Source organism: Pleurodeles waltl, chromosome 11, assembly GCF_031143425.1.
Source record: "Pleurodeles waltl isolate 20211129_DDA chromosome 11, aPleWal1.hap1.20221129, whole genome shotgun sequence".
In the NCBI taxonomy this organism is placed as follows: domain Eukaryota; kingdom Metazoa; phylum Chordata; class Amphibia; order Caudata; family Salamandridae; genus Pleurodeles; species Pleurodeles waltl.
This window is the reverse complement of record NC_090450.1, coordinates 954,333,847-954,361,583: the sequence shown is the minus strand read 5'-3', so window position 1 is coordinate 954,361,583 and position 27,737 is coordinate 954,333,847. Positions and strand designations below refer to the sequence as shown.

The window sequence follows — 27,737 nt, the reverse complement described above, 5'->3', positions numbered from 1 at the left end:
CTAAAGGACCCACTGCACCTGCAGCTCCCAGGCCTTGGAGAACCTGACCCCCAGTGCAGCATCGACCAGCAGGCAACCCTCTTCCCTGTAGAAACCAAAGAAGACAAGGAAGGGACAGGGAGATTAGTGGTCCAGTGTACAGACTCCCTAAATGCACGTAGAAACCAGAGAGTACACTGTTTCAGAGCACAAAGGCAGGGGGACCATGCTCTCAGGAGCAAGAGCCATCACACACCCAAATGGGTGTCATGCTTCATCATCGGGGTGCTCCTCGTCAGACCGGCACTGCAATGTCTGACGGGCTCCCAGAAAGGGGGCTCTTTGCCGGAGTTCTTTGTTGTGGCTGCTGTAATTTAAATATAGTGAACAAAGCCTATTGGCAGACACTAATAGGAGAGAAAGAGATAATAAAATTGACTCAACTCCTCCAGAGACAACACAATTTTAATCGACTAAAGTAAGGTGTAGGCCAAGATTAAAAATAGACCAAAAGGGAAATATGAGTAGTCATGCTCAATCACTTTCAACAAGGAATACAAAAGAGGTCAACAAAAAGTTTTAAAGAACCTCTAAAAAGATGTGAACATGTTTTGTGTCTAGTGGTCCAGCCGGATCCACTGGCGCTTCATCAGGACCAGAAAATAATTCTCTTATCACCAAATAATTTTTTTGTTTGTTGATAATATGATAATCCTAATAGATACATTCAAACACAGTCAAAAATATAGATTACTCCTTATATCTAACATAACTCTCAACTAAGGTGTAGTCAGAAAATCACTCATTAAACGGGGTGGCATTAAAAGTACCATGTGATTGCAATTCTACAATCCATCGGTATACATATAAGGTAGAACGGAGAGCTAAGTCTGTCACTCAAGTTAGAAAGCCCCTCATCAACATGGCCAGGTACAGTGGAACAAGCGATGTAACTCTTCCCTCCGAGTCGGTGGTTTGCCCGAGAAGCCACCCTGGACCTCGATTGCAGCCTCAGAGTGACCCCCCGGGTCTTCTCATAGAGTTGCATTGGAAACCCGACGCCCTGTTAGCACCCTGCACCCAGCCACCCTAGTGCTGCTGAGGGTGTGTGTTTGGTGCCTACTTGGGACCTCTCCGGTGCTCTCCTAAACCCCCGTGGTCTGCCCTCCGAGTCGCGGGTACTTACCTGCTGGCTGACCGGATTCCGAGAACCCCCCTGTCTCCATAGGAGCCCACGTTAATTCGGTGCCTCTTTGACCTCTACACCTGACCGGCCCGTGTTGCTGGTGGTGGGTGTTTAGGGTTAACTTGAACCCCTAACGACAGACTACCTGAACCCTGGAGATAAGAACTGTAAGTTGAATACTTACCTCTAAAACTAAACTACTTTTTCCTCCCCCAGGAGTTGTTGAAAATGTAAGTGTCCACTTTTAAAATAGCTTTTTGCCATTTTAAAGAAATCTGTATACATTTTCGATTCCATTCAAAGTCCTGATTATACCTATGCAAAGTACCTTTCATTGTATGTAGTTACCTGCAAACGGAATCTTGTGGTTCTAGAAATAAATTAACAAAACATATTTTTCTATATAAAATCCAATTGGTCTGGAGTTAAGTCACTGAGTGTGAATTTCTTTTATTGCTTGTGTATGTACAACAAATGCTTAACACTACCCTCTGATAAGCCTAACTGCTCGACCACACTACCACAAAGAGAGCATTAGTATTATCTATTTTTGAGCCCCGCTCATGTATCCCAACCTGGCGACTGCAAACGCAATTATTACAAGACCCGCCCTTCAGGAAGGACATAGCCACTCATATATCAGCATACTTTAAGTCGAACGCTGGGACAACTAGCTCTAGAGCTATTGAATGGGACGCACATAAGACAGTCATAAGGGGGGTTTGTATCTCAACCACAGTCGGAGTACGTCAGACTTTAGTGCGCGATCTCCGAGCATTGGAACAAGAAATCCAAACTTCTGAAGGCGAACTTGCTAAAGGCACCATAACTCTAGTGAAAATCACTGATATGCACTCTAAATGGACCGACACAGATAGCCGCCTCAGGCATTACGACTATCGTCACTATTTAGCTCGTACACACGCTGAAGGCGACAGATCTGGCAAATTATTAGCATGGCTCATAAACAATGAATGCCGGAATCTCCCCATAGTAGCTATTCGCCTGGAATCTGGGCTGATAGTGAATACGCAGGTAGAGATAAATAATGCTTTCCGAGAGTACTATAGCTCACTATATCAACCACGTCCACCTCCCACCAACACTCAACTAGAAGACTTCTTCAGTGGTATTACGCTGACTCGTCTATCTGCCGCCCAAGCGATAGAGTTAGACAGCCCAATAAAGATATCTGAAATTCAGCGAGCACTACAACAGTTAACGCATGGCAAAGCACCTGGCAGTGACGGTATTCCCATTGAATACTACACCACGTTTCAACCCCAGACTTTGACTCCATACCTAGCAATGTTAAGGGAGGCTCTAGATCGAAAACAGCTCCCCGACACGTGCCGGGAGGTGCTGATAGCAGTACTGCTGAAGGCGGGCCGCGATCCATTAGATGTTCGCTCATATAGGCCATTATCATTGCTAAATACTGATTGTAAGTTACTAGGCAAGATCTTAGCCAACCGCCTGCTACCACGCATAGCTGAACTGGTCCATCAAGATCAGGCAGGCTTCATACCCGGGCGTAGCACCTTCAGCAACATCAGGAATCTGCTACGCCTGATGGGAAACTCCCCAGCAAACGAGGAGATGCAAGTCGCAGTTTCCCTGGATATCGAAAAAGGCGTTCAATACATTGGGATGGCCTTTTCTAATAGAAACACTCAACCGAATGGGCTTTGGGCGAATATACATCGGCTGGGTGGAAACACTATATGCAGGCCCAGTGGCTAGGGTTAGGACAGGGGACACAATTTCAGATAAATTCAACATCGGCAGAGGTACCAGACAAGGATGCCCACTATCCCCACTTTTATTCGCACTAGCCATCGAGCCCCTGGCCGCCAGACTCCGGGTAATGGCCCCTATATGGGGCATCCTAGATGGCCAGTCACACCAGATAGTCTCCCTATATGCAGATGATGCGCTGATTTTTCAACGCGACCATGCTATGGCCCTCCCGGGCCTGCTGGAACTTCTTAAAAAATACAGTGCAGTAGCCGGGCTAACAGTCAACTGGGCAAAATCCTGTATATTCCCCTTGCGCCCGGTTCCCGAGATACTCAGAACGCAATCAAGCCTGGGGGGCCTGAAATGGTGTTATATCACATTCAAATACCTAGGTGTAAATATATTTCACGACAACCAAGATCTAAGAGATGGCAACCTTGGTCAAGTGATCAGATCAATGAGGAGTTCCTTGCCCTTCTGGTGCTCACTCCCATTGTCTCCTATGGGCAGAACTGCCATTGCAAAGATGATAGTACTCCCACGCCTCCTTTATTATTTCAAGGCATTGCCCTTAATACTACCGAGCTCCTTTTTTAAACAACTGAATAGCCTATTAACAGACCTAATATGGGGCAAGGGACGCAGACGCGTCGCATTAGCAAAAATAACTCAACCACTCAATCTAGGGGGGCTGGGCGCCCCCAAGTTTGAAGCGTTCTATGCAGCCTCCCAGGTACAATGGATAACCACCTGGATGGGAAACCCTACCAGCGCGGAGGCACAGAAGGATGCTGGCTGTTCTCGACGGTACGGAAGTACTGCAATACCTTATGAATCGGACAAACCCTAGACACACAAGTAATATGCTACTGACCACTGCACACTGGGCCTGGGGACGCTATGCACTGCGAAGCAGTAAAGACCCGCAGTACTCCCCCAGGATACCACTATTGGCACACCCGACGCTGGCGAATATTGCGGTCACGCTGGGTTTGAACACCTGGGTCAGCAGAGGTATACACACACTTGGAGACATTTACCAAGATGGGCAACTTCAACCATATGAATCATTAGCCGACAAACATGAATTGGGTCAGGGGGGCTTCATAGCCTACGGCGCAATCAGACAGGTAATGTGCGAGTCATGGAAAAAAGGCAACTCGGAACCAGAGGTCTCCCCATTGCTCCATGAGCTACTGGGGAACATCAACGTCTCATCAAGCATTTCAAATATATATAGCATCCTCACCACCCAAACCGAACACAAACAGGAACAGGCAAAAAACAGATGGGATAGTGTGTTACCAGAGCCTTTAACACTTAATTCATGGGATCAGGCGATGAGAATGACCCGCGAGGTCTCGCGCAATCCCCGCTTTCGATATACACAGTTTAACTATGTACATCAGACTTATTTAACTCCACACCGTATAACACGCATGTTCCCCCTTTCACCCCAGACATGTCCCAGATGCAATACAGAAGAAGCCTCCTTTTATCACATGACCTGGGAATGTCTCCCTGTTAGGAACACATGGATAGCCATAACATCGTTATTGACTGAATGGACGAATATCACACTATCCCCCACTCCTGAAGTATGTTTACTGGGTATAACACCACACTCCAAGAAACACAAACGATCATATAAATGCATCGCCCTGGCCTTACAGCCATGCACTGGAAGGCCCCGGGCGCCCCTACGGTTGCCCAATGGTGAGAAGAGGTAATACGCTGGGCCAAAGCAGAAACACAGACCCTACAAAATTTGTCGGATAAAGGTATTCTAGTAAAAGGCCTAGAGGTATGGAACACATTCGTGATAGCTGCAGAAAACAAAGATGACGTTCGCCCTCCGTAAAATAACACAATACCAATTCCCCCGTTACTTCCGCGGCAAATGGAATCATTACCACATTGGTTGACCGACACGCTCAGGGTAGTGATACACTAATAAAGAATTTGCAATAACCCACGAAGGAACCCCCGGAAGGTTCGCTGGAGAATAGGATAACAAGTAGCGCTGCCTCTTCCCCTCCCGGCATCCGGCCCACCCCGCTGCGGCCTCCTCCCCACCCCCCCGTCTGCCTCCTCTCCCCCCCCCCTCCGGCTGTGCCCGCCGTCCCCACTCTATCTCTCTGCTTAATGTCCTTCACTACATTTCTCTGTTCGACTTCCCACTTTGCACATACTAAAATTACTGTATAATTCGAAAATATAATCTGTAATGCCCAAATTGGGTTGCGGTTGAACTGAGACATGCAATATGTGTGTATAACGTTTGGTATGAACAACACGTGTCGAATACACTGTAATCTCTGTTATGTTATTTGTAAGTTACCACCTGGTTGATAAAACAATAAAAATATATTTAAAAAAAAAAAAAGTATTATCTATTTTTGCCTGTCAAGCCTTTGGGGAGCCCCTTGACTCTGTGCACACTATATCTCATTTTGAGATAGTATATACAGAGCCAGCTTCCTAGAATGACTAATATTGTTTTTACTTTTTTCAGTAAAATACGACTAGTCTGGAGAAAGTGGATTAATTAATTTAATTATTTTGGACTTGATTTATTGAATGTCTAATCCATGAAAGTGAAATTGTGATGTAATAGTTATCTACAAATCACTGTTTAAACAGCCACATCCTCTAAAATGGCAAAAGCCATGTTGTGTCTCTTTATCTGCAGATGTTCTTGCACTGTTCTTAATTCTGGAATTCCACTCCTAGGTGGTGTGTCCTGCCCGCTGCCCACAGAGATCTTCCTGCAGTCATACAGAGCTGCCGCTGTCACCTTACATGGATTCCTCAACTGGTTGGGAATGTTTGTCTTAGGGCTTGGTTTTCCTTTCCTTGTGGTGAGATATTTTTCTTACATTTTGTGAGGCACAAAAGTGGAAGCTTGGAGGGATGCTTAGGAGGAGTTAAGATTGAGGACTGCTTATAAAATAGCAAACCTTATATCCCTGATTTAGAGGAGGGCGGTAATCCCAGCGAACCACTTAATGATTCAAGCGCTGCCTTATCCCCACAGATGGCCCTGTTAAAAGGGTGGCGTGCGAGGATCCGGATTGAACTGCCAAAAATGACAATGCAACAGCATGGTCCACTGTGCTGCCCTTGGACCTGCAAATGCTAAGAGAGCCCAGCAGGCGTGACCCGGTTTTTCAGATCTTCCAGCTACCATGTCACTTCAGACCTACAGGCCCTTGGGTCTCCATCATCAGTCAGGCAAGGCACAGAAGCAGCAGGCTAGACTAGCCCACTGCTGCCTGGAGTAGGGTAGAGAGACCTGGCTGACCTGACACTGATAGTCAGGTTTCTGTCCAAATGCACCCCAGAACACAAGATACCGACTACCTCTCTTTAAGACACGGAAGAGTCCCGGGTTTCAGAAATGTTAACATTTAGAAGTTACAACCGAACACATTTCTTAGAAGGCATTGGCACTTTAATTAGGCACCCAAGAAATAACTGTTATCCGCCACTCCTGCACAAACACGGCAGCTGGACAAAAGTAGTATATCTTTTCAATTCACTTCAGAAAAAAACACCGCACTTTCGGTCTGATCCATAAAGGGCCTGCGCACTCGTGGCAGAGACCCCCGCAGTCGTGGGGTAGTCTCCACGCTCGTGAGGGAAGCTCTGCAATGAAGTTTCTCATTGCGGAGGTTCTGCCACAAGTTTGGAGACGCCTCCGCCACGAGTGCGGAGCCCTTTCTGAATCAGGTCCTGAATGTGTTTATGTTCCAGACATGTTGCACATGTGCACTTTGCACAAACAATGTTCTGTGCACTTAATGAAAAGGATTATCACTTAAAGAGATGCACATAGGGACTGATACAGGTATGAACAACTCAGTGGATTCCATGTTTCAGGGTAGAAAAGACGTGACATGTTTGGGGACTTGCAGTTTGGCAGATGGGATTCTCCTCAACCTTTTGCCTTCTCTTGCAGGAGTGGCTGGGGACATACTGTTTCCTAATTTTCCTGGTGTACTGTCTGTTGATGGCAGTCTTTACCTGGATGTGTGTGCCAGAAACCAAGGGAAAGACCATGCTGGAGATAATGGAAGCGTTCCGCCATCTGAACTTCCAGAGATGGAAAAAGGAGACGGACCCGGAGAAAAATGACTTTTCTATCTTTGCCACTAAACTCTGATCAAGAGAATCATCACTGAATTATGGACCACCAGCTCCATTTATTATAGGACACACACTGTTGAGTTGTGGTCCAATACAGCTGAGGCACCCACATGCCATACAGAGTGAACCAATGAAGAAGAAGCAGGAATACAGGAGCCGGCGCAGCAATCATTGAAAGGCACTGCTGTTAAACAATGTACAAGTTGAAAATAAGTTATTTTTAATGCAGCAACACAGCCTTTGTAGTTACCGACAAGAGCCCTACTTGTCCTCCATAATCAAATATTCACCCATCAAGGGCTCTAGCCGTGTGCTACACATACACTACATATTGCTGGAATTTACTAGTAAAACCAAAACACCACAATTCTCCTTTCCCCAACTAAAATCACACAGTTTTATAGATATGTACAATTATTTTTTCACATAGTCTTGTAAGTATGATTTTTGTGTCATTGATTCACAATTAGACTTTGCAGTGGCCATACGCACACAGCAACCTTTTAAATTGTCACCATTCCTTCATCCACTCAAACCAGGATCCAACCTCTCCCCACACTTCTCCCACAAGCTTTAACACTGCAGACAGATGCCCAACTACAATTCCAAACCCTTTCATGTTCTGTCTCTACTGCATTTTTACACAATTGCGCAACTCTCATTGGCTTAGTGTACTTTGACCACTCCAAACAACGAGCAAGAGCTCTCACCTCGACACAGCCTCCAACATGTACTTCCTTGTTAGCCACGTATTTTTGTCAAACATGTTGTTATGTTAAATCTGTGCCTCTTTCTTGCTCTCTCTACACACCTACACCATTATATCTCGCTCCCCTGTTCTACCATAACTACAGTTTTAATACTAGGTGTATGGCCTTAGGACAATTCAAATTACGTTTTCCCAGTAGAAGTATGTGGAGACACACAACACATGGGCCCAGATTTAAGAGGGCCGAGCGCCGCCTTGCACCACATTAGCATAATTTTTTATCCTAATGTGGCTCAACAAGGCCAAAATCGCCACGCTAGATTTACAAAGTGGTGCAACCAGGCATAATGTATGCAAGGGGTGGTCATTTCCCGTTTAGGGGGGGCTGAAAACAGGGTGCGAAGAAATCTAAAAAAAATGTGTGCCATTGTTTTGGCATTTTTAATGCTCAGAGCAGGCATGAAAAGGTGGCACACTATTGGTTACAAAGGGCCCCTACGTACTGTTCTGGGTTAGTGGCAAAATGTTGTACATCAATAGCATCATAAATTCTGCTGCCATTGCCCCCTACCCTGTGCATGGTGCGCCATATTTTAAATACGTGCACACATGGTGGCGGTAGGGGGGGGGGCAAGGAAAGTGGTGATGCACTGGGTGCAGCACCACGTTTCTTAAATTTGCCACATGGTTTGGCGATTCTGCCAATCTGTGTTGCTCGCTTTAGCCATCTATATGCTCTTCTTCAATGTGTTACTCATTCTCTTCATAGCACCATTTGTCTGAGGATGATTGAGAGCTATATATGAGTGTTACTATAACCACTGTACTCTTCCATGTCTTTAGTACAGAATTGAATAGCATTATCAATTATAAACCTGGGCAAACCTCCTTTCTAAGCACCCCTTCCAAAAATCTGGACACACATGAGAAAAACTATCACTAGTACACAATATTTCTATCCATCACAAATACAAAACTAGCAGTATGATTATGTAAGGAGTAGCATGAAGCCCACACAATGTTCCTATCCAATCCTTTGCTGCCTTTTCTCAAGGCTGTTCCGAGGATTCCCTGCATACTGTTGGGTTTGTCACTACTTTACAGTCACAATAGTTGCTTACCAAATGCTCCACCTCTATGGCTAATGCTTCGAAAATCCAAGCACGCCCTTTCCTTTGTTTTCATTATCTATAAATGCCCTTCATGAGCAAGTTCTAAGATCCCCTGTCTCAGTTCCTTATGAGTCACCAACCTTGTCCCCCTCAATAAGATTACCTCTACTGTTGCCATTTTATCCATAATCAAACTAGAAAACTTTCACTTCTGCACTTAGCTCACTCATTGTCTCTCATTTCATATCCAAGATATCAGTAACCTTCATCATAGTCTAATTCTTAGCTAAATCCTTCCATTCTGTTTCTTTTCTTTTACAACCCCTTGTGTTAGAGCACCCACACTCACAGTATCATCCAAAACTTGTCTTCACTGACTCCTCCTGATTTTTCCTCACCATTACTCACCAATCTTTGTAAGCAATCTGCTGCTACGTTCCTTACTCTGGAACGTATTCAAAGTTGAATGTGGACTCCTGCAGAGAAATAACTTACTAAGAATGGCTGAAACAGCATCCAACTCTATTCTTGATGAGAAGTTCTTTCAAAGGTTTATCTGAGCGTACTACCCAAGTGGTACCCCACACAAAATTTAGCAAGCACCCTACCGTCCGGTACAATGTCAGTGCTTTTACTCAATCACTGCCTAACTGTGCCGTGAGCATTGTAAAACCCTTGAAGCACAGGAAGCAATGCATTCTTGTCCATCAACCTTTTGTAAAATAATTAAAGCTCTCAATCCCCTTGAACGTACATCTTTAGCCAATATGGTATCTAAGCCTGGAAGGCATGCTGGCAGATATGGAGATCTAGTCACTTCCTGTTTAAATTTTTTTTATGGTATCAACCATTTCCTTTCTTTAGATACATACTATTCACTGTTATCAAGTGCCCGAAAAACCCCTGCTCTTACATCCGAAACCTGCACTTCTCTGCTGCATTGCTAACCAAGAACTTTGTAATTTCTCTAAGACCTTTTTGACCTGTCTTCATGATCCTTTATCATGCTCCCATGGAACCAAGATATCATCCTGATAGCATTAATCCCTGGTAACTTTTCCCAGAAATTAAAGCGATAGCTCTTCGACAAGCATCTCATGCTTGGATTAAACCAAACTCCACTGTGACAAATGTAAATGCACCCGCAGGTATTATGAATGTATTTCGCACTTTCAAACTTGTGAGCATATAACTGTCTGATAATATGCAGAGGCCAGGTCCAATATTGTGAAGTACCTGACCCCTGTTAGCATGGAAACAATTTCCACAATGTTTAGAAGAGGACATGTATCTACTATTATCTCTGTGATTAGTCCTTTTAAGGTGACACAGAGATGCATGTCACCACGCAATTTTCTTGCAACCACAGGGTGCACCAACCATTTGGTATTACTTTAAACATTCTTTGATGAGACCAACCTATAACTACACCCCCTCTCCACAAATGCAATGTAAATCTACCTCTTACCTCAATGCATCCTTCACAATAGCTAGGGGCAGACAGGTCTTTAATTCCACTGAACATTTGCCCTTAGAGACCTTTTTATCAAAGCCCCCTTGATGTCTCTGTCAAATTTCCTAACTCCCTAAGGTGAATTGCAGCAGGAAAGAGAGAGAGTAAGAGAAGGTGGAAACATGAATGTAGAGAGAATGTAGAGAGAAGAAGGAAAGAGGGAGAAGAAAGAAAGAAAAAAAGAAAAAAATGAGAGAGCAAATGGATGGAATGAGATGGAGCAATGAGACAAAGGGAGCGAGGCTGGTTTGGGTATTTTTGCTGTGACTGCTTTTTAGTTCAAGTTATGGTTACCACGTGTGGAAGGGCTGGTGTTTCATTTGTCAGTATTAGAGCTGTGGAATTGTAATCTCAGGAGGGTTTCAAGTTTAGCAGTTGAGACTTGAGCTGCCTTGGGACGGTTGGTGAACTCTTGGACACCAACAAATGCTCATCTTACTCTCACCTGGATGGTGTAGCTACTTTACTGAAAGACTTAACGCTGGTGACAAGCTGCTTAGGAGGAGATGGGCATCTATCAGAACCTCTCCTTGAATCCACCAAAGGATTAGTGAAGGTTTGACACATATCTTTGTCTTGATGATCTCGAAGCTCTACTGCTTTACCTCCTTTGGTTGAATGGATTGAATGCCCAAAAAGAAGGAGAACCGCTATTAGGTGAGCACTTTTTTCTTTTGATTTTGCTGTGCAACTCATGAGTTTTGCAGACATGCAACATCACAAAGCTTGTGCTGATGGCCTTGGGAGGAGGCCTTATGGGCTGGCCGCTAGGAGTGTGCATCATCATCTTGCAAAAGCGGCGGGCACGCACAATACATCCTCACGTGGTGTTTGACATAATTATCATAATAAATGCGTGTGATGTTATATGCAGACGTCACTTTAAATTGAGAAACTTGCATTCTGTTGCCACAAACTCAACCCAGTACATATGCTGCCACTTCTAAGATGAGGAAACTCTTACTTCGAACTCTTACACTGAGGAATGTTAAGAAATATAACAAAGTGGCAGAGGGACAAACCATGATGAAAAGAACAGAAACTTAATGTAAGGAAATGCCTCTTTTTGCATGTTCACTTACAAATGTTTGGACCTATGCTGCTGGTTTTTGGACTCTGAGAGTGCAATGAAGCTTGCTAACTAGACCTCAGTGCCAGTGTCTTAACCCCATACAAATTGCATGTCGAATTGGATGTACCCAATTGGCAAGGCCTGACTTACTTATAAGACTCTAGAATATGGTGCCTGGGGAACCCAGAGCATGTAAGACAGTGTCCACTCAGGACTGAAGCACTGTTTACACCACCCACTCGTGTGACAAGGTGCAAGATGGCTCCCAGCCTGCCAATCCACTGCAGACTGGAAGGGGAGCAGTAGCTCTGCTAGATCGACTTTGCCATTTAAACGTATGACAAAGTCACCCTATCCCTTAACATTATATGTAAGTTTCCCCTAAAGAAGGCCTATCGAGTCCTACGGCAGCAAGCAATGTTTTGCTAGCTAAGACATACGTTTTATGATATGCCTTAGCAGCAACACTTCCGAAGTGTTGTTTTGTTGTGGGTAAAGATGGTAGCCCCATTGGCGTGCATAGGGTTGCAGTATGGTATCCCCACCTGGTTAACTTTTGACTGGGACTACCAACTGGAGCAGCGACTCCAAGGGTCAGTTACCTGACCCCCCAGAAAGGCACTGGGGACATTAAAGCTAGAAGAGCCCAACTCGCATCTCTGGTAGCAACCACAGATGTTTTGCCCCTTCTCCATGCCGGGCACCCAAAGGACAATTCATAGACAGCCAAAAGGTGCACTGGTGTCTACTGGACTTGTGAGTGTTGGTTATGACTGGATTCGTCATCCAAGAAAGACAGAGGTCTCTACCAAACATTTGCACCGTGACCGCTGTGTTGCAAAAGTACAAGGTCTGCCTCTGCATCCCTTGGAATCCTGGAAAGAAGACTTTGTGGGAACTAGAGATCCATGGACTGAGTTGCTCCTTCTCACCTGCGGGCCAAGGACTCGGACAGATGTCACCCCCCAAGGGGGACCAGAAGAGTGAGGTCCCCACAATTTGTTCAAGAAATGACTCCCTGTCTGGGAGTGAGAGGAGCTTCTCTTCAGTGAAGAGACCTAAGGGCCTAGAGGACCAGCTTAGCCTTTTGGATCTTCAGGAGAAGAAGCTGGCCTTAGATGGGAAGAGACTGGCCATGGAGGAAAGAAAGATCAAGCTGTGGTTGAGACCCCAGGAGAAGGGTGGCAGCAGCAGAGTCAAAGAGGTAACTGCTGAGGGTGCCTCTGATCCAAGGTTGTGTAAAGGGATTGTGCCCAAGTACACTGAGGGGTATGACGTAGACAAATAGCTGGCATCCTATGAGAGAGCTCTTAGGATGATAAGGTGGGTGCATATTATTGGGGGTCTTTACTGTGGGAACTCACTCCAACTGTACAGAGAAGTTACACTCTAAGTTATCTATTCCTAGAGAGCTGGGGTAGATAGCTGATGAGTAGGTACTCACTAGGATATCCACAAAGTCCTTAGATGCTGAACACAAGAAGGGGGACAGGCAGGCCCCCCCTTTACAGGAAAGATGGGGAAAGTTTAAAAAAAACAAAGTGCCCCCAAAAGAATCCGAAGGGGGGCAGAGCCACATCCCATACTATGAGGAGGGGGTATGAGGGAAAGAATTTTGACGCTTCAAAGGCTGGGAGTGCTTTGACTGCAGACAGCCTGGGCACAAGAACGGTGATGCTGCATGCACTAAAAAGTCACCCACTGGTGACTCTACAAAGGGGATTGCCAGAGTAGGGATTGGGGTGGAAGTTGGCCCTGGGCATTTCAAGAGGTACACTGAAACCACTTCAGTTTCCCTCAGTGGTGAGGAAATTGAACCTTTAGCCAACTGGTCTGCCGGTACACACAGTGGCCAAAAATCAATGGAGTAGGAGTTCAGACAATGAGGAATACAGATGCCAGCATAACCATGGTTATAGTCAGGCTGATTTCCCAAAGCCAGATCCTGCCAGATGAGGTGCATGAGATAGCCAACTTTGACAATGTTACAAAGTCACATCCCACAGCTGAAGTAGACTTTGAGTGGGAAGGAATGTCTGACGCTAAGAAAGTAGCTGTGTCCCTGCCATCCCAGTGGAGTGTCTCTTGGGCAATGACCTTCAAACGTCTGTTTGGGCAGAGGTGGGGAGGACTCATGGAATAATGCTGGGCCCCCCTGAGTAGGTTTGTGTCTCAAACAACAGCACAAAAGGCATTGTGGAAAGTATAGGGACTGTGGATCCTGAAACAGTGGACACAGTCCTTAGCAACAACAGGGAGGGCAGGAAGCCTGGCCTGGGAGGCTTCTTCAAGAAGTCCTCAGAGCCAGAAAGAGCCTAACCCTCAGAGAGCAGGGCTGCTCTTTGAAGAGGAGGGTGCTGCCTTGAGAGACTTGCCTGACTCAGCAAAACTTCAAGGGGCAGGTAGTACCTCCAGAGAGGACTTGAGCCCGAGACAAAAGACTTGTCCCATTCTTGAGGGCCTGAAGTAGTTAGCAGTCAGTCAGGAGGAAGGAGATATCAGTGGGATCTATGAGGTATACTGTGAGGAGGGAATCCTGTACTGTGATTCAAGGGACCCCAAATCAGGGCCAACCAGGAGAGTGGTGGTCCCCCAAAAGTACACAGAGCTCCCCCTTAACATAGCCCATGACATCTCCTTGGCTGGGCATCTGGGGCAGACTAAAACCTGGGACAGGTTAATCAACCATTTCTATTAGCCCCAGATGGCAGAAAATGTTTGTCACTCCTGCGTGATCTGCCAGGCCAGTGGCAAGGCAGGTAGCAAGCTCATGCCCCCTGATACCACTTACAGTAGTGGGGAGTGACATTGTTAGTCCCCTAGACCCACCTACTGCCATAGTTTTATCTTAGTGGTAATGGACAATGCCACTAGATATGCAGAAGCCATACCCCTAAGGACAGTTACTGTCCCTGCAGTGACTAGGACCCTCTTTAGTATTTTAACTAGAGTGGGTTTCCCTAAGGAGGTTACTCCAGATAGAGGCACAAAAAATTCATGTCTGCCTATCTGAAAGCAATGTGGGATGAGTATGGAGTAACTTACAAGTTCACCACATCATACCTTGTATGGTCCCTTCCCTTGTTCATAGTTTTAACAAGACCATGAAAGGCATACTTATGGGTTTGCCCAAAAAACCCAGGAGGAGATGGGATGTTCATGCCATTTGCTTGTCCACAAGGAGATTCCACGGAAGGGAGTAGGTTTCTGCCCTTTTAACCTACTCTTTTGATACCCTGTCAGGGGTCCTTTAAGTTTGGTGAGTTAAGGTTGGGAGAGACCTCGCAAGAAGCCCAAACAGGTCATCCTAGATTATGTACTAGGCTTTCACTCTAGAATGGCAGAGTACATGACGAAGGCAAACAAAATTTTGGAGGCCAATGAGAAGCTTGTCAAGCACTGGTATGACCAAAAGTCTTTCCTGGTAGAATTTCAGGCAAGACAATTGGTTTGGGTGTTAGAGCCTGTAGAACCCAGCGCACTCCATTACAAATTAACTGGGCCTTACCCTATCTTAGAAAAGAAGGGAGATTTCATGGACTTCATGGATGTCGGTACCCCAAGAAACCCTCATAGGATGATACATATAAACAGGTTCAAGTTGCATCATGGCAGAGCAGACATCACATACACATGGTGACAGATAGGGGAGAGGAAGAGGAAAGTGACCCTCTCCCAGACCTGATGTCTACCAATGTCAAGGATGGCTCAGTGGAAAGAGCTGTGCTCTCTTCCACTTTGAGAGATCAGCAATGGTCAGACTGTCTTACCTTACTTAGGAAGTTTGTTGGGTTATTATCTTTGACCCCAGGTCTGAAAACTTTGTGTGCCCATATTTTGAACACAGATGACAGTTTACCTGTCAAAAGCAACATTTACAGACTGTCAAACCAGGTCAAAGGTATCATGAAAGCAGAGGTTGCTAAAATTCTGGAGTTGTGGATGACTGAGCCTTCTAATAGTCCATGGGCCAGTCCAGTGGTTCTGGTGCCCAAAGCTAATCCAAAAGGAGGAAAACCTGAACTAAGGTTTGTGTGGACTACAGAGGCCTTAACACAGTCATCAAGACTGATGCTCAAACCCATTCCAAGAGGTGATGATCTCATAGATAGGTTGGCGTCTGGCACACATCTGAGTACCTTTGATATGACATCAGGTTATTGGCAGATAGTCGTCACACCTGAAGCCGAAGAGAGGTCTACCTTTTTAACCCCAGAAGGCCACTTTCAGTTCAGGGTGATGCCCTTTGGGTTGAAGAATCCACCTGCCACCTCCCAGAGTTCTTTCAGGCCTGGAAAGTTTCAGTGCAGCATTTCTTGATGGTATTGCTGTATTCACTTCCACCTGGGAGAATCACCTGGTCTACCTCAATGAAGTGCTTCAAGCCCTTAAACAGGCAGGGCTGACTATCAAGGCAAGCAACTGCTCAATAGAGCAAAGGTCTGTGGTGTACCTGGGCCACCAACCTAGCAGAGGCCATGTACAACCTCTCCTGCCCAAGATCCTGACAATTCTGGCCTTGAAAGATCCAAAAAACAGGCTCAGGTCAGAGCGTTTTCAGGCCTGACTGGGTCCCATAAGTGGTTTGTGAAGGGTTATAATACCATAGTGGCACCACTAACAGAATTAACCTTCAGAAAGCAGCCAAGGAAAGTCATCTGGACTGATTCCTGTCAAAAGGCCTTTGACACTCTTAAAGAAGCTATGTGTTCAGCACCTGTCCTTAAAGCACCTGACTTTAGTAAAGACTTTGTTGTCTCAGCTAATGCTTCAGATCATGGGGTTGGGGCAGTTCTGTCATAGCTGAATGATCGGGGTCATGATCAACCAGTTGCCTTTATTAACAGGTGATTCTTCCCCAGAGAGCAGTGTTGGAGTGACATTGAGAGGAAAGCCTTTGCTGTTGTTTGGTCCCTGAAGAAGCTGAGACTCTAATTATTTGGGACTCTCTTCAAAGTTCAAACAGTACACAGACCTCTCCGATGGCTAATGCAGATGAAAGGAGAGAATCCCAAACTACTGAGGTGGGCCATTTCCCTACAGGGTATGACTTTACAGTAGAACATAGACCTGGGACTGACCATGCCAACACAGATGGCCTTTCCAGGCTTCTCCACTTAGATGATGCAGATCACCATGATAAAGGTTAGGTTGCTCATCACCTTTCTTCTGTAGGGGGGGCAATTAAGGAAAGGTCTCTTTTGCATGTTCACCTCAACCTTTTTGGACTGATGCTGCTAGTTTTTTGACTCTGAGAGTGCACTGAGGCCTGCTAACCAGACCTCAGGCCCAGAGTCTTAACCCTAAACAAATTGCATGTCGAATTGGATGCATGCAATTGACAAGGACTGACTTACTTATAACTCCCTAGTTTATGGTGCCAGGGCACGTAGGAAAGCGTGTCCACTAAAGGCTCAAAAACTGTTTGTGGCAGTCTTCATGTGACGTACAAAATGGCTCCCAGCCTGCCACTGTAGACTGTCAGGGCAGTGCTTGCACTGCTAGTGCGACTTTCTAATTTAAACCTATGGCAAATCCATCCTATCCCTTAGCGTTATATGTAAGGCTCCCATAAGGAAAGCCTATCAAGTCCTATGGCAAGAAGCATTATTTTGCTAAGTAAGACACATGTTTTACATATATGTCTTAGCAGCAGCACGGGGGCGTGGCCAAGATGGCGACCGGAGCGGCAGCATAAACTGCAGCTCCGATCCCTGGCCCGGTAAATTATCCTGTTGGAGGCGCCCGGGCCCCCCGAGAGCGGGTCCGACTGCCGCTAAGAGGGCTGCCCGGGGGCGGCATCGTTAATCGCGGCCGGAGACGCGCTACTCGCATGGCTGGCGATCGGCTGGATTGAGGCCGTGATCGCGCTGCAGACAACGCGCTCGCGGCGAGCGCTACATGGAACCACCCGCGACCCGGTCCCAGAACACGGGTTCGCGTTATGCTGAGGCGACATAGCACCTTCGTTTTTACCCGGTGGGGAGAGGCGCCGGGGTGCGCGCTCTGGAGGGGCGGTGCCGTCCAGGCCACCTACGGTACAGCGCCATCTTAGCGAGATAAGCCCTGCCGGAGCAGGCTTACCTGTTTTACACCCGGTGAATGGGGCTTCCCGTACTGTGACTCTCCTGCTGTCCTGCGGTAACACACCGTTCCGCGGCCGTCCTGGAGGTCGTACTGCACGGAACACGCCTCCTGTTGGTGTGGCCTGGGGATTGCGCCGCATGCACGGAAGGCGCCATTGGGAACTCTACGCAGAACTGTGCTGGCTGGAATTTATTTTTTTCACTGCGGCGAAGCCCCTCAGGGGCCGAATCCTGTCAAGGTAGGCCCTCCCCCGCACCATAATCATCGAGATGAGAAGCCGGTGTGGATGTTCTGGTTTCCTCTGCCCACCCATAGCTGCATAGCGCCCGCGCTCTGGCTACTGATTAATCCATCGCATCAACAGGCCCAACAGGCGGCGGCCAATACGTAACACCTCTGCATCTTTTGCAAACAATAGTGCCTAACTCTGCCATAAAAGGCCCGCTGGCGCTGTGCAATGGCGCGTCGCATTGGGGCGCGCACCCTGTAAACTCACTCTGTGTTATCGCTGTGGGGCAGCATCGACCTGTGGCATCCCTGCTCCCTGCACAGAGCAGTCCGGGAAAACAGACTCACTAAATAACTGGCTCCAGTGTCGCAGGCCACGTTGGATGATAAATTGTGGCCAATTAAACGCACTGAATCAATGCGGATTGCTACACCAGCACAGGGGACCACAGCCGCAGCCCCTACTGTACGTATCCTTGTCCTGCATTGGCCCGTGCTTCACTTCTGGGAGACTGAGGCATTAGGAAGTCAGCTATCTGGGAGAGGGGTAAACACATAATGGACCTGGCTGTTTATAAGGGAAGTGCCTATCGATGACAGTTACCGTGTGGTAGTGCGCACGCGCATGAATCATCCCTCTTGGGACACTAGTTCCCATGTGTTGCTGTAACTTCTGTCACAATGCACAGCGTATTGCTCCCTATTCCACCAGTCTTATAAATTCATACCAGCCCTGTCATTATTAAGTGACACAAGTGATAGCAAAAATACCATCCAAAGCCTTGCTTGTTCCTGGCCTTGCTCCTTTTCAACGTCTAGGCTCGAACTGGTGTGACACTTGACTAGATCGTGCATACTGCTTCGCGTTTTCTCAGCACGCTAACGTCTAAGAGCTCCTGTACTTGCCAAATGGTCAAACCAAAAACCCCACGTGCACCTCTGGGCAAGATGGAACACGCCACCTCATCCTCCTCAGAGCCCTACGCCAACACACAAGTGGCACTTCAGAAACTAGAATTGACCCTACAATCACACACATCACAATTCGAAAAGATACTACAAGCCATTCTAGACACTAAAATTACTCTGGAAGCTAACATAGGTTCGGTAACAGAAGATCTTAACATACTTCGCACTGACCAACACGCACTAGCTGATAGGGTATCGGAACTTGAAAGAGATACTGTGGCTATCCCCCGCTCGGTGAAAGATCTCCAATCGCAACTAGTTCACTTATCGACAGAGGTGGACTCTTTAAAACGCAGAGCTGAGGATGCAGAAGGTAGATCTCGCCGCAACAATATCCGTATGGTGGGATTCCCCGAGCGTGCCGAGGGCCTCAGTGCTGAACTATTTATAGAGAAATGGCTTACTGATACTATTCTGAAGGATAATATCCCGAAGTTCTTTTCTGTCGAAAGAGCACACAGGATCCCTGCCAGGCCTCCCCCTCCTGGCTCCCAACCACGTCCGCTTATAGTAAGACTCCTTAATTACCGTGACAGAGATCTTATCCTACAGTTATTTCGCAAATCTGGCCCGGTAAGCTTCGAAGATGGTGTGATTACAGCCTACCCAGATTTTACAGCAGAAGTACAGAAGAAACGCAACTCTTTCTACCATGTTAAGGCGTGTCTCCGAAAACACAACATCAAGTATGCGCTGTTGTTCCCTGCCAGACTCCGGATACAAGATGACACTCGCACACTCTTTTTTACCTCTCCAGAGGACGCCTGGACCTGGCTACATGCCAAGGGGCTAGCCGATCCATTAGACACAATTGCTCTGGGAGCCGATAGACCCTCCTCCACGTCAGGTCGCAGACAGCGCAAGAAACAAGGCGCGAAGCCCTCGCCTGAACAAGCGCAAACTGAACGCTCCCGACTTTTGCGAGCCACATCCAGATTTGTTAACGCGTCACCTACTGCCTCCTCTACACAAGCGGACGTTGAGCAGGAACAGGATGCAAACTCTGACTCAGCTGAATCCACACGTGGCCCTACCCTCACACCACGCACAGCAGATGATATCTGCTAAACAGCTGGGCCCTACTGGTTCTTACAGATCGTGGACAGTATCACAATACTATTACACCTCCTTCTGAGCGCCATCGGCATCCACCTGCTACGCCGCGTGATTCGATTGTGCCCCTGGGCGGCACACTCTTCACCACAAGTGAACAGGGCAAGGTAAACCCTAGACTCTGTATCAATGCTGCCCGACACCCCCCTGCTCCATATGGACCATTCTCTCATGCCAGCAAATGCTGGAATAGATTTCTATTTTTCAATTCAGTTGTTATTGTGTGTTGTTTTAGTGTGCTCCCTTTTATTTAATCGTTGGTTTTATCACATGTTAGTTAATTGCAAATGCAGCAGCAAATGTACATGTCATGATTATCATAGCAATAGGACTGCAGCTCGCAATGTCGCTGGTGTGGGTCGCCCAACCTTAGTGTGCGCATGTCACAATGTTTTTGTGTCATGGTCAGCAGGCAATCATTCCCTTGGGCATACGAAAACCACAACAATATCATGGCCACTCAAACTCATCAGAGTATAGCAAAATACAAAGTGCTCACATGGAATATTAGAGGCATGGCAACCTCACGGAAGCGTCAGAGAGTTTACGCCTTTCTTAAGAGACATCAGATACATATAGCACTATTGCAAGAAACACATCTCTCTAAAGCTACGCTAGAAAACACACGCTCAAAATGGAAGGGGCAATTGCATGGCACAACTTCTTCATCATTTGCCCGCGGGGTAGCGATTTGGATCGCCCCCGGGGTTCCATTCACCGTGTCTCGCACACAATGTGACTCAAATGGTCGCCACGTGATAGTTGAGGGCATACTAGATGGATCCCCTTTAGCCCTAGTTGCACTGTACTCCCCAAATGTAGACCAGCGAGATTTCCTATCTACACTTTCAACCGGCAACCTTAATGACCCTACGTTGGAATGCGTTTGGGGAGGAGACTTTAACAGTGTCTTAGACACTCAAAAGGACCGCTCGTTCCCCCCGCTTACCTCAGCTCCTTCCAATCGTGCCTCTCAAGCACTAGCAAGCTGGGCTTTAAACAATGGCCTGAGCGAAGTATGGAGGACGGCCCATCCTGCCCAACGGGAATACTCTTATTATTCCCCTGTACATAAGCTGTATACCAGAATAGATATGGTTTTTGTATCTGCAACAGTGATTCAGAAGGTGTGCGGATCTGAATACTTAGCGCGCACTATATCAGATCATAATCCTTTATGTGTAACAATAGCTTGGGGTCACATGCACACCCGCATACCGACGTGGCGTTTACAGCCGGAAGCCCTTTTAGATCCCCCCTTTCAAACAGAGATAGCTAAAATATTAGCTGATTATTTCCTGCTAAATAAAAACTCGTCATCATCCCGCTCTATAGAGTGGGATGCCCACAAAGTGGTGATAAGGGGACACTGCCTTGCAGCCACGGTAGGGGTGAGAAAAGTACTCACTAAAGAGCTACAAACATTAGAGGTAAAAATCCGTAATGCGGAGGCTGCGGTTGTTGGGGACGAGTCCATACTAACAACACTGAATTCGCTCAGGGCCGCTCATAGCGAAGCAGATACTAGGCTAGGCAAACATGACTACAGACATTATATAACAAGACAGCACGCTGAAGGAGACAGGTCCGGTAGATTGTTGGCTTGGCTGACTCGACAGCCCTCACAGCCAACACCTATCGGCGCGATACGTTTAAACCCCAACGTTATCGTTAACACTCAGTCTGGCATTAATGAAGCCTTTTTCACATATTATCGTACACTTTATACGTCTCCTCCCCCTCCGCCGGAATCACACCTAACTGATACACTACAACTTGTCTCTCAAAACCAACTTATCCTCGATAACACCCATATTCTAGATGGCCCCATTACCATTGAAGAACTGCGCTCAGCTTTGGCACAAATGGCGCGCAGTAAAACCCCCGGATCGGATGGACTCCCGGTGGAATATTTTAACTCTCATGCGAGTCATCTCCTGCCCCCGCTCGTTGAAGTGTTCAATGAGGCGTACCATAATTTGCAAATGCCAGACTCTTTGCGCGAAGCTTTAATAGTGGTCCTTCCAAAAGCTGGTCGAGACCCACTTGATGTTAAATCATACAGACCGCTCTCCCTCCTAAACACAGACTGCAAATTACTAGGGAAAATATTAGCGAATAGGCTCCTCCCCTACCTACCGAGTCTGATACATCAAGACCAGTCCGGCTTTATCCCCGGCAGGAGCACCTTCCTAAATATTAGGAGACTGCTTCATATAATGCATAACAACACGAACACCGAAGCGGTCGCCCTCTCCCTAGATATTGAAAAAGCGTTTGATACACTAAGCTGGAATTATCTTATTTGCACACTCAGGGCGTTCGGCTTCGGACCTGGCTTCATAAACTGGATCAGGACGCTGTACTCTAAGCCCACAGCACGTGTAAAAAATGGTCGCATTATCTCCGAAGCATTTGCCATAAGTAGAGGCACCAGACAGGGTTGCCCATTATCCCCCTTGCTGTTTGCCATTGCCATGGAGCCACTGGCAATCAAACTGCGTAGCTTCGCGCATATGTGGGGTATCCCGGAATCTAACACCTATCATATCATATCTCTATATGCAGATGATGCCCTGATTTATCTGCGTAATCATTCTACCTCCATGTCAGAGGTGCTGAAATTGCTGGACTCCTTCGCCCTCGCCTCTGGACTTCACGTCAACTGGTCCAAATCCAGTATTTTCCCTCTTATCTCCATTCCGACTGATGCGCATATAACACTTCCGCAATATAAACTACCGTGGTCATATACAACCATTAAGTACCTCGGGATGCAGATTTACCACTCTGTTACAGATTTAAAAGAGGGCAATATTGACAGAGTGGTGAGATCCACTCGCGGCTCGATACCATTCTGGAGCTCACTCCCTTTATCCCCGTTGGGCCGGGTAGCAATAACCAAGATGATTATCCTCCCGAGGTTCCTATATTATTTTACTGCCCTGCCAGTGTGCCTGCCACGCTCCTTCTTTAATAAATTACATTCAATATTAACCGACCTACTCTGGGGCAAAGATAGACGTAGAGTAGCGTTGACCATAACACAACATCCGCAGGAAATGGGCGGGTTGGGCATGCCTAACCTCGAAAGATACTACGCGGCCGCTCAACTGTCGTGGCTGGCTGGATGGCTGCATGATGCCCCTTCCGCTGAGGGCGCACTGCTGCAGTCATGTATGGCCCCCAAGGGGCTGCTGCTCACATTGTTGTCTACCCCTCACTCCTTACCCTCGAAACACATACTGATGGAAGCAGCTCGCTTTTGCTGGTACAGATATGTCCATGGCAAGTCCCCCTCCCCCCCTTACTCACCCTTGATACCGTTGTTTCAATTGCCGGGCACCCAAATTATTTCAATACATCATAACACACGGGATATAAATACACTGAAGGTGGGCGATCTATACTCCCATTCCGCGCTGTACTCCTTTACGGAACTGGTGTCTGCCGGGGTGATGCACAATGGGGCCTTTTTGACATACAGCGCCATTAAACGACTGCTAAACAAGACCTGGGGCCTCGGCAATAATGCACCCCCTGAGTCCCCATTATTCACTACTATCCTTACAATAGGTAGCGCAAAAGGTACCATAACTAAAATATACAAAATATTATTAGCAGCAGTTTGCACTACCCTGCTGCACGCTAAAGCACGCTGGGACATGGTCCTTCCTACGCCATTACCACTAAAAACCTGGACCGCAGCTCTTGCAACAATCAAATCAATATCCCGTAATCCTCGCTTACGCTATACCCAATTTAATTATATTCACCATGCTTATTTATCCCCAGCCCGCATTCTAAGAATATACCCGAACACAACTCCGTCGTGCCCAAGATGTGCTACCCCGGCAGCTGACTTTTACCACATGGTTTGGAGTTGTCACTCAATAAACTCAGCCTGGCACCGAGTTACAAACGTTACAGCAGACATTTCATCCCTCGCATTATCCCCCATACCAGAGTCCTGCTTACTGGGCATACGTCACCGCACTAAGGGAGATAAACAGACACACAGATTCATAGACTTAGCGTTTGTTGTCTTCAAACGTCTGATTGCAACACATTGGAAGGCTCCACATGTTCCGTCCCATTCGGTTTGGCTGCGCGACTTACATAGTCGCTCGCAGGCCGAGGCGCAGACACTTAATCTATTGCAACGTAAAGGTCTCATCGAAGTGGGCCCTGAAGTCTGGAATACCTTTGTGGTGGCAATAGAAGCGCGTGACGACCTGCACCCCCCGTGAATAGTGCAACATACACAAATCTTACAGCAAGGTGGATACGATCAGCAGGATACTTGAACTGCCTCAATCTTAATTATAGACATTGCTGACACTCTCATTCTAATCCTCAAAGTATTAACCTAACAAACCAGGCTGTTTCCACTGCGTACAAGACTCTACGCAGGTCAAACCCAGTCCGATCAATGCCAAGTAGGCTCAGCATCCAGCTGAACTCCACAAAACACAATCCTTGCCCCACCTCTGTCCTTCGATCTAAACACACTTACATATATTAGCTGCATTCCTTCCTCTAGCCTCTCCCTACCTCGGCTTGAGGTTGCAAATATTATCAATGACATTGGTCGTGCTTAGCTGCATTGATATTCGGCAAGTAGTTGCCGCACAGTATTTAAGCTGTATGTTTCCTTTTTTCTTGCTCTGTTGGCATTATCTTATGTTTGTTTATAATTTGATTTTTCTCTTTCTCTTTCATACCAGTTAATATGCAAAGAGGCTGTGCAAGATTATTTATGCGAGCAAATAATTCGATAAATTGTAAACAGCCAATGTACTGGTATGTGAATGTTATGTTTAATAAACAGATTTAAAAAAAAAAAAAAAATGTCTTAGCAGCAGCACTTCCGAATTGTTTTGTTGTGGGTAAAGCTGGTAGCCCTATTAGCTAGTATAGGATTACCATGTGGCATCCCCTTATGGCTAACTTTTGACTGGGACTACCAAACGGGGGTACTGTGAAGTATCAGATTAATCATGGCATTAAATGCAACCTGATGCCCAGGCTGAAGTTAATGTCACTATTACTAGTGGACAGGTTTTATAAAGTTGTCCATCTGTGCTGTGCTTGTCCAGCAGCCTCATAAAGGCATACACACTCAGACAGATTTCTGACCACCGGGGAGATGTGTGAATGACTTCCAGGCTCAGGAACAAAGGGCAGTGCTGCAGCAGTGAGATGTCACCTCCTTCTCTGTTCCGATGGGCACTCAGGGGGTTAGCCCAGAGGCAAGCTTCAAAGGGGAAGTAACCTTTGATGGGCCGCCTGGCCCATCACCTCTGAGCAGGATGCCAAGGGTCATTTGGCTGGCCCCCAAATGGCACCAGGGACATTAAAGCTGTAAGAGCCCAAGTTACATCTCTTGTAGCCACAGCAGAGGTTTTGCCTCTACTAGACACCAGGCACCCCAAAAGACAATTAAGAGATAGCCAAAAGATGCATCCATGCCTGGTGGGCTTGTGAGTGTTTATTGTGACCAGATTCATCACCCAAGGCAGATTCAAACCTCCACCAAAGATTTGCACTGTGACCACTTGGTTTCAGAAGTTCAAGGTCTACATCGGCAGCCTTTGGAACCCTGCACAGAGGACTTCCTGAGACCCCGAAATCTGTGGACAGAGTCACTCACACTCACTTATGGACCAAGGACTCGACCATTGTTCCTCCTGTGGACCACAAAGCATCAGGAGCATCCTTGAGAATCTTTTTAAGTCTGCATCCCTCAGCATCAGGACCACTCCATTGGATTTTTCTTTAAAAACGCTCTGGTGGATGGGTAATTGTCCAAAGTGTCCCCTCTGGCATCTTATGCCTCTGTCCTGATGGATATGGTCAGCCAACTTGAGCTGGAGTTGGCAAACTAACTGTTTCAAAGTTTTCAAAAGTTTCCAAGCTGTTTGTTGCCCAATGCTTGTTTCCTTTTGATGTAAAAGTTATTTATTGCTTATAAAATCTGTATCTCCTGAACTCTCCAATGGATTTTAATTATTAGGGTGTCTAAAATTCATAAGAATAAGCTCTATTTTTATAAATTGGTGTTGTTCTTCTTTCGTGTTGTGTGACCTTTTCATTTCGTTGTTTGGTGCTGTTAAATACTTTACACATTGTTCCTTTGCTGATCCTTACTGCTCACAGACACTGCTACTTAGGGTTTCGCTTAAGGTTAAGTAAACATACCTAACTGGACCCCAGATGGTATTTGTGAGTGTACTGCATGATAAGGCTACCCAGCCATGTCATATAGTACACCAAAATCCTCACACTCGTCATTTGAGGTACTTGCCCATGGCAAGCATGGCAGTTTAAGCGTGTTTTCGCTTTATTGACATACCTATCTAGGGCAGTAAAGAAATGATTCCTTAGGAGTGTAGCCGTGGTGACTGTGACGGATTAGTGATTAATATATAATTCATATATTATCTATTACCTAATGGCAGTCGCCACTAGGTAGTCATAGTTAGGACCATGTTTAAAATAAAATAAAAAGTTTCTTGACTTGCCTATATCTTTGGCACCATTTGACGAATCTTCACACAATTTTCAAAACAAAAGTGCTCCGGTGATTCTCATTGCGCTTGGAAGGTTTTGTGGTGATCCTTCAAGTGGGGACCAAGAAGAAGGGGGAGAGGGTCAAAAAGTTGTATTTCCTATGTTAATTCCCATAGGACCTTTAGACACAACTACATCCATAACCACTGTACAGAATTACACCAAATTTGGCAGAAAGCTAGCTTTTGGTACGCAGATTACGCTTTTGCCTATTTAGTGTAAATCTGTTCTGTGGTTTTTGAAATATTAAAGTAAATCCAAATTTGTATATCTGTGATTGCGAATCATTCACAAATACTCCTACATTTTTGTGATTGTGTGCGCAAATAGAAGCACTGTAATTTGCTGGCCACAACCTGAACAGAACATTGCGGCTCCCATTTTAGGTAATGGGACACAGTCCCTGGGGCTGAAAAACAAAATGAAAAGTAGCATAAGCGGTCAGGGTAGAGGTACCCTGAACCCCGGAGTGTGAGATAGGGGTGCTTGAGGGTCAAATTATGGATTTAAAATGTTTTTTCTTCACCATGCGCGATATTCCTCATTAAACAAGATTAATGGTGATTAATCAGGATTAACCGAGAATAAGCACAAAAAAAAATTCCCAAAAAAATCACAGACTCATTCAGACACTAGTTCATTCACTCAAATGCACTCAGAGAGCTATGCGCCCACTCACACCCCCACTCAGACACTAAACCAAAATGTTACAGGTGTGGCAATCCTGGGCAGTCTATTAACACTGTGGATAGCTATGCAAGATGTTTCACTTGCAAGATGTGTGGGAAGAAAGGAAACTATGCTCATATTTTGAAGGGTGAAAAGTCTCACAATGTTAAGAATATTAGAAAGAGTGTAAAAATGTGACTCTCGATTGTGACACCTGGTCCGAGTGAGGTTGATGTTGGCCCAATCATTATGCTTGAGTATTGCATTAAATTTGTTGGGAAAAGTGTGATGATTTAGAGGATTCAGGATCGCCATATGCAATGGTTGGAGATAAAAATTGTGAGGAAAGTTTGGTGATGAACAAATCACTCTTCAACCACCTGACATTAATCCTGTCAGCTACGGGATGTCAAAAATTGATGTGACAGGCTAAGTGGTTATGAGAATTGTATTAGAGAACAAGGAAAAGGTTGGTAAAGTTTATGTAGCCAAACGTGGTAATAATTTGCTGGGGTGGTGTTACCAGAGGGGCATGAAGATTACAGTCAACCCCAATGCTGCACAACAGGTCATGGTTGTATCTAGGAATGGTTAACATAAGTACTGTATGGTGAATTCCCTGAAGTGTTCAGTGGTAA

The 27,737-nt window shown here is 46.2% G+C and overlaps 1 protein-coding gene across 1 annotated transcript in view; it reads left to right on the top strand.

Moving 5' to 3' along the window:
- Nucleotides 1-8,316, top strand: part of LOC138265301 (solute carrier family 2, facilitated glucose transporter member 11-like) — a 173,684-nt gene extending 165,368 nt beyond the window's left edge. The window contains exons 11-12 of the mRNA XM_069212908.1: nt 5,639-5,766; nt 6,867-8,316. Of these exons, the coding sequence (XP_069069009.1) occupies nt 5,639-5,766; nt 6,867-7,070 (332 nt within the window). The 3' untranslated portion in view covers nt 7,071-8,316. The remainder of the gene's footprint in view (nt 1-5,638; nt 5,767-6,866) is intronic.
- Nucleotides 8,317-27,737: the final 19,421 nt, after the last annotated feature.